General features: G+C 49.4%; 1 protein-coding gene across 1 annotated transcript in view; it reads left to right on the top strand.

The window, feature by feature from the left end:
- The window catches only part of TENM4 (teneurin transmembrane protein 4), a 383,303-nt gene that overhangs the window by 149,363 nt on the left and 222,523 nt on the right, over window positions 1–11,417 (top strand). Inside the window, exon 3 of the mRNA XM_024749719.1 lies at window positions 4,607–4,862. Within this exon, the coding sequence (XP_024605487.1) occupies window positions 4,607–4,862 (256 nt within the window). The remainder of the gene's footprint in view (window positions 1–4,606; window positions 4,863–11,417) is intronic.

The following is an 11,417-nucleotide window of genomic DNA, read 5'->3' as shown; positions in this document are numbered from 1 at the left end:
TATATATATATATGATCTCATTTACTTCTCATAATGGCCCCGTAAGATGGGCGTTATCTCCATTTAATGATAAGAAAACTGAAGCTCCAGAGAAGTTAAGTATCTTGATCAAGGTCACACAGCTTATAAGTGGCAAAGCCAAACCTTAAACCCAGGGCTGTCTGACATCAAAGTCTAGTCTCCTTCTATCACCTACTGCTCTGCCCAGCCCACTGAAGAAGACTCACTGTGATCCCGGGTCAGGGAGATGCAGTCCAGAGGCATTTGGTATTCAGGATTTTTGTGCATATAAAATGAAAAACATCTGAGGTGTTGGAGGGAACCAGCAACTGTAAATATACGTGAGAACTGGTAGGAAGCAAAAAACCTTCCTGGAAAACCGGGCTTGCAAAACTCAGATAAGCAAGTGACCTTTACTGACAGAGGCGTGAAATGGAACAGTAAAAAGGACTCATACCTGGGCCTGATTCAGAGAGACACTTAGTGGCTGTATCTGCGAAAAGGGTATAAATTAGAATTACACCACAGCTTTGCACATGTACCAGTGCTTACACCCAGGTAGCAGAAGAGAAGCCATTGCCTGTGCAGACAAGAGGTCCACCTACCTGATTTGTTCTCCCTTCTCTGCCCCCCACATTCCGTAAATATTTACCCGTGATTTGGGGTGAATGGCGCAAGGGCCCTTCCCCTCAGGGCACAGTAGGGGCTCACTCTGTATTTGGCACTTGAGCAAAGGATATCCTCCAGAAAGTGGTGACACAGGAATGTGTGCACCCTTCACAGGTGCACAGACCAAGGACCAGGAAGGTGATGTGAATTATTGGAGGCCACCCAGCCAGTGAGTAGGAACCACAAGAGAGTTCTCTCTCTTAGGCCATCACTGTCTCATTCACCCCTGTATTCCCAACACCCAGCTTACAGGTCCTGGCACAGAAAGGGGATTCAGTACATGCTGAATGAGTGAACTGGTTCTGAATTCCCTCTAAAGATGAGAGTATAAATTAGGGAGGATAAGGGGAGAAAAGAAGGCCTCTCCTCTCTGTCTTCCCTCCTGGCCATAGGAGCAGAAAGGAGTCTCCGTTCAGACCAGAGAAAACATTTGCTCCTCGGGAAGGCCATGTCTTTTTTGGGGTTGTGAGTGCACTCCCATTGCTGAGCCCCTGAACACAGAGCCTTTCCCTGGGAAACCTGGGAGACATCAGAATCCCCTTTCCTAGTGTTCTCAGAATGGAAGGGAAAGAGAGAGAGCCCAGCTGAAGCATCTGGGACTCTGGTTCCAGGCAAGTAAGTAAAGGGCTGTATGGACCCATGGCCTAGAGAGCCCAGGTGGCCTGCTGTCATTTTTGGCATACAGAAATCCTCCACACCAGCCTTACCCTCCTGGACAGATTGCCCAGACCGCTCACAAGAGCCACTTGCTCTGTAAACCTACATTGAGCACCTGCTTCATTCTAGGACCTGTGATCAACAGCACAGAGGGAACAGGGGTTTTTATACCTACTAGAGGAGGCAAGGTGGGGACATAAGTATGCATGCTCTGGGGGAGACAGAAAAGGTGAGCCGTCTAGGTTACCTGCTGTGTTAGCATTCAATGGAAGAAAAGAGAACTTTGGGGAGGGTAGATCAAGGAAGGCTTTCTGGAAGGGGTGGCAATTGAGCTGAGCTTCAAAAAATAGAACAGATTTGGACCAGGACGTTCCTTATCCCCATAGGAGAATTTCCTTTTAGACGCTTATACTTAAAATCTCATCATTTCAGGACTCTTGCCAGTGCTTCTATCAAGCCAGAGTCGGGCATCCTACTTAGTCACGAAGCAAGTGTCTGTAGGCTTGCAGGCCAGCCCGCCCTGACCCAGACCTCAGATGCTTGCTCTGTTCACTGAGGGTCTTTTTCTTGCCTTTGGCCATGGACTGAGACGGTCAAGCAGGTATCTGTGTTTTATGCAAAGGCACCATGGTTTGGTAGACAGAAGTCAGGCTGTGGGTCAGCAAGGACCACTCACTAGTTTTGTAAGCCTCAGCTTCCTCGTCTGTAAAATGGGAATGATAATCACGCTGCCCTCTAGGAGCTGCTGTGAGCATTAGAAAGGTTCAGGCTGTGGAAGCACACTTAGTGTGTGCTCAAATACATGGCAGCAGCTATTAATATCAATTAGGGAGAATGCCGTGGGAAGGTTGACTCCTAGCGATGGGCCAGGGGCAAGGACTAGGTCACCCTTCTCTGCTGGCCTGCTGATAACCACTGGACAGTAGTGCCCTGGACTGAAAGGCCAGGGGTAGGGAGGGACCCTCAATCAACCCAGGAGGCCGCTTCTGCTGCTGGCTTCTTTTCCAGGCTCCACATGTCTCCATTAACGTGCTGCCTGAGGACAGGTGGACCAAACAAATGACCCTGCATATTCTCGCTTTCTCCCTGGTCCAAGGCTGTCTGTTCTCTGCCTGTTCTACTGGCTCCCAGGTTCTCTCCCTTCCCATCAAGGGGCATCTCTGTTGGCAGATCTTCTGGTCCAGGACCACAGCATGGTACATCTTCAGAGGGTACTGTTCATATTCTGTGGCCTTCCTGGAGACCATCTTCATTGGAGTGGCAATGTTAGCCACTCTGTGGCCTAGCGGATCTCTTGGCCTCTGAGAGGAAGGTGTGGAGTGTACAGGGAGGGAGCTGATGAGAGATGAGGCTGGAAAGCCAGGCGTGGATCAAATTCTAAAGGGCTTGGTAGATCCCATGTGGCCTTTATCCTGAAAATGGTTCGTAGGAAGGAAGTGATTTGCTCACATGGGTTTGTTTCTTTTTCCCTTCTATTGCTACCCAGCCCCACTCGCACCAAATTTGCTTTATAACTCGTTGGCATAAAAGACTGGGTTACATAAAAAGCAGAGAGTGACACACCTTCCACTAAAAGTAGCCGTAACACTGATAGTGCCTCACACTTGATTGTGCTTGATGGTTTCCAGAAGGCTGTCTGCTGAGCCAAGGAAGAGCACAGCCTTTGGAATATCATACCTGTCTTGGTTTGGATCCCATATTCATTGACTCTCAGTCCTCTCTGTGAAATACAGGGTTCTCGAGAGGAGCAAGTGACATGGAATACTTTGTAAACTGTGAACTTGAGAAATGTTTCCTTCCCATTGATTGCCTCATTTGATATCACTGTAGCTCTGTGGTTCCCTTAATAAACTCTTTCCCGCATTTTACAGATGATAAAACTGAGGCTCAAAGAGGTAACGTGACATGTGCGTGGTTGTCTTAGTCTTAGGCCTTTTTTTCTTTTTCTTTTTTTTAAAATTTTTATTGGAGTATAGTTGATTTACAATGTTGTGTTAGTTTCAGGTATACAGCAAAGTGAATCAGTTATACATATACATATATCCACTCTGTTTTAGATTCTTTTCCCATATAGGTCATTACAGAGTACTGAGTAGAGTTCCCTGTGCGATACAGTAGGTCCTTGTTAGTTATCTATTTTATATATAGTAGTGTGTATGTGTCGATCTCAAATGTAAGTTGGTACAACCATTATGGAGAACAGTATGGAGGTTCCTTAAAAAACTAAGTATAGAACTACCATATGATCCAGCAATTCCACTCCTGGGCATATATCCATAGAAAACCATAATTAGAAAAGATACATGCACCCCAGTGTTCATTGCAGCAGTACTTTATAGCCAAGACATGGAAGCAGCCTAAATGTCTATCAACAGAGGAATGGATAAAGAAGGTGTCATGCATATAAATATATTTAATAGATATAAATAAAATTTGTATCTTAATTCTCTCACCTGTAAAACGGAGATACAGACAGTACCTGCTTTGTAGTGGGTCATGAGGGTGAGCTGAATTAACACAGGTAGAGGGCTCAGAATAGTGCCTGGCACATAGTAAGGGCTCAAGAGATGTTAGTGGTGGTTTTTAATCCCCCCCAGACACCAGCGTGGCTCATTCCCTTTAGTCAAAAGTCACCTGAGGCCATCACTGTCTGTGTGACCTAAAGTTTCACCACTGCCTCCAAATACACAGGCCACAGCGCCCTTCCTGGGTTTACGTGTTCTCAGATTTATCACCATCTCGGTAAACTGTGTATTAATTTATCTTGTATTTTTCACTTGCTGTGTACCATTGTGTGTAATTGGTGATGCTCACATTTTAGCACACGTCTGAATCACCTGGAGCGTTTGTGGAATCAGATTAATGGACTCCACCCAAGATTCATGGCTCAGTAACTCTGGGGCAGGGCCCAAGAATTTTCATTTCGAAACAATTCCCAGGTGATATTGAAGTTACTGATTCTAGCCATACCCTAAAAGTACCAAAGAAACAGCAGGAAGCTGATGACATGGGAGGCTAGTCTTTTTTTTTTTTTTTTTTAAATCTTATTATCTCTCGTACGAAAATGTCAGCTCAGTGGGGACAGGAGTTTTGTCTGCTTTGCTCCTTGATGTATCTCAGCACCTAGAAGAGCAGGCGCTCAATAAGTGCCTGTCGGGTACCTGTGTATTGACCGCATGACCGTGTCCGGTTTGTCAGTGCCTGCGGCTGGCCCGGCTGCTGCCGCGCGGTCCCCGTGGGGCCGTCCCCGCCCCGCTGACTGCGCGTGTTTGTGCCCTAGATCCCCCGGGCGGCCTGCAGAACCACCCTCGGCTCCGGACACCGCCGCTGCCGCTCTCGCACGCCCACACCCCTAACCAGCACCACGCGGCCTCCGTTAGCTCCCTGAACCGGGGCAACTTTACTCCGAGGAGCAACCCAAGCCCGGCCCCCACGGATCACTCGCTCTCCGGAGAGCCCGCGTCCGGGGGCGCGCAGGAGCCGGCCCACGCCCAGGACAACTGGCTGCTCAACAGCAACATCCCGCTGGAGACCAGGTGCGGGGCGCGGGGCAGGTGCGGGGCGCGGGACGGCCGCGGGGCGCGGGACGGCCGGGCTGAGGCCCTCGGGCTCTGGAGGGACCCCGCTGTGTGCCCACCACCTGGCCCGGCCCGGGCGGCTGGGGTCTGGGCCGCAGCGTAGGGATACGAGGAGGGCGGTGGGATGATGTAGGGGAGAGAGAGCTGGGGCTTGGGAATCAAGCAGCCCTGAAGTTCAGGGCGAACCTGCTGCTTACTGAAGGTATGACCTTGCTCAATTTGCTGACCCCCTTTGTGCCTCACTTTAATACCCCACGGGGATGCTGCTCACTGGAGAAGGCTGTTGTAACAGTAGATGAGAGCTGATGTGTGTGAGCAGGGCTGTCATGTGGCAGAGAGCAGGCTCCCAGTGTTTGATTTGGGCCCACACCTCTGCTTTTCCCTACCGCGACTTGGTCACCCTCCACCTGGCATGGACTTGCCTGGCCTGCAGTGGGTGCTCGGTGGCTGCCATCTCCCCTCACCTCCTCTCCTCTCCTTCTGGCCTAGCCCTTCTATACCCAAAGCCCTAATAATCCCTACAAATAATTGATACATTTGAGTTTTAGTTACAAGGGCTTTCATATGTGGGATATGATAGAATCCTCTACAACTTTAGAGAATAGGTATTACTATTGTGATCCCATTTAAGAGACTTGGAAGCTGAGACTCAAGAAGGGTAGGCAGTCCGTGCACGGCTGAGATTTGAACCCAGGTGGCCTAGCTTCCGGGCGCAGTGCTGTCTCCCTACACCACCAACCGTCTCCTCCTGGCCTGGACCCCCCTGCCTCTCCCTTCTTCCAGCCTCCTCGAATGCTTCTTTCAGCTCAGGGATTTCAGTCAGCCTCTGTTCATAGCCTCTGTTCTTCCTTCCTTTTGCTAAGCCACTATTTTTCCCAAACAGAAGGGATTTTTTTAAGGTTATAAAAACCATACAAACCCACTGGAGAAAACGCAGGAAGATATGAAGACGAAAGGTAGATGTACCCATAATCCTACCACTCTGAGATAAGCGCTCTTGGCTTTGGGGGACATAGCCTTTTCCTATTTTCTCTAAACTGAGGATGAAGTGTCCCAGGCTGGACATTTGGAAGCTCTTTCTCAAAGAGAAAGTAGTTCTCAAAGTAGTGGGAAACGAAGATTTTCTCAAACTCCTGTTCCTTATCTGGGAAGAGGACGAAAGTCATACCACATTTGAGGAAATGAAATTAATCTATACGTGGAAGGCGTACCCATCTGACTCTGCCTGGTACATGACGGTGATATTCCCACGCTGAGCTAGTGGGTCCAGTGAGAGAAAATCAACATCCTTTTGTGCCATTTCACTCCTGTAGAATCATTTTTCCAAAAGCAAGTTTCTCACAGATGTGGCCCAACCTGCCCCCAGTCTCTTAATTAATATGTCTCTGTTGACAGTCTTCAAGATCATGTGTGACTTTTCCCTGCGCGCCTCCTTTGCTCTCTTCACGGACAGAGTCAGATAATTGTATGTCTTCCTACCCAGAGTAGCTTAATTAGATCTCCATTATTTCCAAAGTGCTTATTGAATGACAGCACATGGTTGGTTGAAAGAAGCCAGCAAGTAATCGATGGTTCTGATTCCCTGCATGGAGCATGGCAGCTACTCCCTCTGCTTAGATGTTCATTTTTCTCACATAGGATCAAAGTAGGTGGTTCTCGTCCCGGGGTGGAGCGACCCTTCTGCAGCCTCCCAGTCTCCTGAGGTGCTGAGCCATGGAGCTGCGGCTGACTTTCCTTGTTGTCGGCCACTGTGCTTTTTCTATGTCCTGTTTTCTTCTTCCCCTGCTGCTAGAAAGGGTATTCTGGGGCTTGGGAAAAAAAAAAAAAAAAAAGTAGATGGTTCTCCAAGTTTTTCAAGGGAAAGGAAGATAAAGGACCAGAAGCAGGGACATTCTCCTGATGGTTAGTTTGAGACGTGAAGGTGGTCCCAGCTTAAGTCTCTTGCCTCGTTAGCCAGTGCCCACGTGCCTATCTGACCCTCTCTCCTCCCACATCCATAGCTCAAACCACATGGAACTTTGTTTTCTTTTTTCTTATACTTTATCATTCAACGAATGTTCTGTAGAGCAGTTAGGAAATGGAAATAAGCAAGAAAAGAAAGGCACCCATATCTGCCACCAAATGGTAATCATTGTTAACGTGTTGGCATATACTCATGTTTATATAACATTTTCTTGCTTTTCTAAATCCATTCACATGTATAACATGATTATGTAAATTTAATATTCAGTATATGTGTGTATATGTGAGTGTACATATATGTGTATTTATCAGTATTCCATCAAATCCCCAGGCCTTTCATGCCCCTGTGCCTTTGCACATGCTCTTTGCACGACTCTCTACCAGAGTCACCTTCCTCCTCACTTCTTGGTCTAGCAAAGTCCTTGAAGACCCAGATGAAATGTTTGAGGAAGGTTTCCGCTGTGACCTCAGAGTTCTGTGCATCTAAAGATAGCCTAAAACTGGGCTTTCCTGGTGGCGCAGTGGTTGAGAGTCCACCTGCCCATGCAGGTCCGGGAAGATCCCACATGCCGCGGAGCGGCTGGGCCCGTGAGCCATGGCCGCTGAGCCTGCGCGTCCGGAGCCTGTGCTCCACAACGGGAGAGGCCACAACAGTGAGAGGCCCGGGTACCGCAAAAAAAAAAAAAAAAAAAAAAGCCTGAAACTGGGAGAGGTGCCTAATACAGTGGATAAAACAATCAGAATTCTAGATCTTCATACCAACTGGTTGACAGCACAAAACTAACAAGGTATAGTTTAAGAGGGATCAGTGTCAAGTCTGGCAAATAGAATCAAAAGTAATTGTGATCAACTTGGTGAGGTGGGAAGGATGTGGGCTTTAGATCAGATGGATGTGGATTCCTACCTTGGCTTTAGTGCTTACTAGCTGGACAGCCTCCTTAACGTCTGGACAGCCTCCTTAACGTCTCTGAACCTTGATGTCACCATCTGTAAATTGGGTTAAGAATTCATGCCTGTTGGGTTGGGAGTAAATGAAATGTATGAGAAACACACAGCACAGTGCCTGGCCTTAAAATACATGCTATAAAAGCCGTTTCCATTTTTGCCATATATATCTGCTCCCCATACCAACCCTGTGAAGAAAAAAGTCATTCAAAAATATTTATTAAGCTCCTACTCACTAGAAGAATTGAGAGGAAATCACAGGTTCTATCCCTTGTCTGCTTGGAAGAAGTGAGTTTGGCCCTGATGTTCTGAGGGCATCAGTGATGGTCCACTCACTGTAGCGAGTTGTTCAAAGCACAGATTTCAGGGTCAGACACACCCTATGCTCAGACCCCCCACCCCCACCCCAGTGCTCACTAGCTGTGGACCTAGATCTTATAAGTCTTCGTCTCTGAAAGGGAGAAAATATTAGCAAATTCTTGTTCTGATGATCTATTGCCACATAACAGACTACCCAAAACTTAGTGGTTTAAAAAACACCAGTTGACTGTACTTCACAGTGTGAATCAGCAGTTCAGGAAGAGCTCAGCTGGGCTGGTCTTCTGCTCCACGGGGGATAGACTGGGGTCAATCAGTGGTATTTGGCTCTTGGCTGGTCTGGTCTGAAGGATCCAAGATGGCTTCACTCACGTGCCTGACACCTTGGGGGAGACAGCTGGAAAGCTAGGCTCGGTAGGGCCCCTCTCCTTCTGATGTGGTCTCAGGGTCTCTCCACATGGCCTTCCCTGCAGGGAACTGTACTTTGTCCTCAGCAGCTCAAGGCTCCACTGCACTGAGACAAGAAGCCGTTGATCCTCCTAAACGGCTTGGCCTGGAACTGGCACGGTGTCACTTTTGCCATATTCTGTTGGTCAAAGCAGTCACAGGCCAGCCAGCTTCAAGGGAGGGACAGTAGACCCCACTTCTCAAAGGGAGTAGTGCCAAGAATTTTCATCCACCTTGAATCTACCATACTGCCCCATAAGGTTGTTGGAGCAATTACATAAAATAATGCCTGCAAATGTCTTAGCACACCGTAAGTGCTCAACTGCTTATCATGTAGTACTTGTTGTCCAGTGAATATTCACGCAGTGCCTACTGTGTGCCTGAGACATTTAAGAGAATAGACTCTTGCAGTAGGATAGAGATAAGCACAGGAAATGTGTTCTGATTGCCTCGGGATCCCCAGCACACAACACAGCCTTGCCACCTGCTGGGGGCTTGACAGATAGTAACACACAGGTGAAATGAATGAATGAATGAATGATGGAACAAATGAATGGATACATATACTCACCTGAGACTCGAGTGGGGGCACAGAGAAGACTTCCCAACGGACCTGGTGCTGTGTGACTGTGTCGAAAAGCAGGTTTCCCCAGGGAGAGGCAGGAGGGAAAGGAGGGCCTGGAGAGGCACAGCCTGAGCAAAGCCCTAGAAGCCCCAGAGAGCAGGGCCTGTTTGAGACCGTTGTCCTAAACAGCTTTGCCAAGCACCACCAGAACAGGGGGCCTCCCGATGCCAGAGAAACAGCCACAGACCCTTCCCTAATTGTCGCACTGAGTTTCTGTTGAGAGTCTAAAATAAATAGCTGAGCAAATACCGTAACAGCTGGCAGAATGACCAGGGGGGAATTCAGTTGCATGCTGGCAGGAAAAGGAAGGCTAGCAGAAGGACGGAGGAGAGAGAGGGCCTAGTTAACGCACTCCTTTCTCTGCCCCCGCTGTGCCTCTGACACTCCCCCAGGGTGACTGAGTCCCCCAAGGAGGAGATCGAGTCTACCTGTGCTCCCCAGAGCTGCGATGTGATATTGCTTTAAGCCCTGCAGGTGCATCTGTGGTCCATTCTGGTGGGAGCCGTGTGTTGAGGGTCCCCTAAAACCTGATCCACTTCTTTCACACTCGGCAGCATCAGACGCGTAATTGATTCCGCAGGGACTGCCTGATTAATAAAGCATCAATCAGGCTCCTGTCGGATGAAGGGGAAGCTGGAGCAGAAGGCTGCCAGGGGCCACTTTGTGGTCATACTCAATTTGGGGAACAGCTCTGCCCACCCTCAGGGATGGGAGACTACCCCGTGGTCTCCAGCCCTGATGCGCTTCCCAGAATGGCACACGGTGTCTGCTGGTGTGCCAGGCCAGCCCCTGAGCATCGCAGGGAACTGGGAAGGACAGTCGTCCCTGTCATTGGTGATTCCGTCACAGACGTACATAAGATACAGCCACTGCCACATAAGAAGCTGGAGGTCTAGGGAGGGAGGCAGACCCATAGATGAATGAATGGAGACAGGACTGTCTGGATGACGCTGTGAGAGGAGAGGAGAGGGTGTGGCTCCCTCGGCTTGGAAGCCTCAAATAACAAACACTCAGAGAGCCCTTACTGGGTGCTCTCATGAGCTCCCAACCAAGGAAGTTCATTAGAGACTCAGGGCCCAGGGTTTTTACTGGGGGCTGGTCACACAGACATCACATGCCTGGCAAGTACCCCAAATCCAGACTCCCAGAAGGAAAGCAGGTGTTCAGCATAAACCATATTGTTTGTACAAATAAAACTCAGTGAGTCAGCCCCTCTTATCGGTTGATGGTGGGAACCCTCCTGAACCCTGAGCTCCCAGACACCAGCCAAGGGCCAACCTTATAAGCAGGCCTTTCGAAGGATAGCCGTCAGGACCGCTATCTTAACTCTTCTGCACAGAAAGGTAGTCTTATTATCCTCCTCGCTTTAGAGGTGAAGAATCTGAAGAACAGAAAGCCTAAGTCACTTGCCTAAGGAGCCACAGTCAGCAGATGGCAGGGCCAGGAGCCGTGCCCAGGCCGGCTGACTCTGGAGCTTCTGCCCCTATCCACTGTCCAGCACTGCCTTCCCGATTATTAAAGGTAGCCTCTTGGGGCATGCATTAGTAGAATCTGCAGGGAGAGAGGAATTCTGAGATGAGGGACAGTTGTGCAAAGGCCGGGAGGGAGCTTGGCCTTTTGGAGAGAGCCAAGAGTTTGGTGAAGTGGGAGCTGCAGGGGCTTCCCAGTGGAGATGACAGTAAATGGGGGTCCCTGGTGGAGGACCTTGAGTTCCATGAACAGGAGGTTGTACTTTCCCCGTGGGCATGGGGGCTGGGGGTGGTAGAAGTAGGGGTGAGTAGCTGCCAACATCTTGCAGATTGAGACTGACATCATGAGATTGGCAGGGAAGACCTGGTTCATTTTTGTTTCTTTGTTCATCCCTTTGTTCACATGCCAGCTCCGTAACTAACTCTAAGTGTGGTCTTGGCCAAGTCTCTTAACACCCCGCACACCTTGGCAGGGGTGGGGGTCTGCAGAGTGTGGGGTGTGATCCCTGCCTGTCCTGCTCTACCGGGTGGCTGTCCCAGGGCTTAGGGGGTGGAAACATGGTCCAGGACAGTGGGCTCATGGTGAGAAGCTGGGCTGTTGAACACGGCAGTCCCGGAAGGACTACTGGCCACTACAGCTTCCCAGCCACTTCCTTCCCCAAAGCCATGCATTTGGTGCTTGGGAGGCAAGCTCAACCGGCCCTGGGTCAGAGAGATGGAACCCTGCTTCAGGCAGCTCAGGGACTG

This window comes from Neophocaena asiaeorientalis, unplaced genomic scaffold (assembly GCF_003031525.2).
Source record: "Neophocaena asiaeorientalis asiaeorientalis breed wild unplaced genomic scaffold, Neophocaena_asiaeorientalis_V1.1 scaffold363, whole genome shotgun sequence".
NCBI classification, from domain to species: domain Eukaryota; kingdom Metazoa; phylum Chordata; class Mammalia; order Artiodactyla; family Phocoenidae; genus Neophocaena; species Neophocaena asiaeorientalis.
This window is presented reverse-complemented; position numbering and strand designations above follow the sequence as displayed.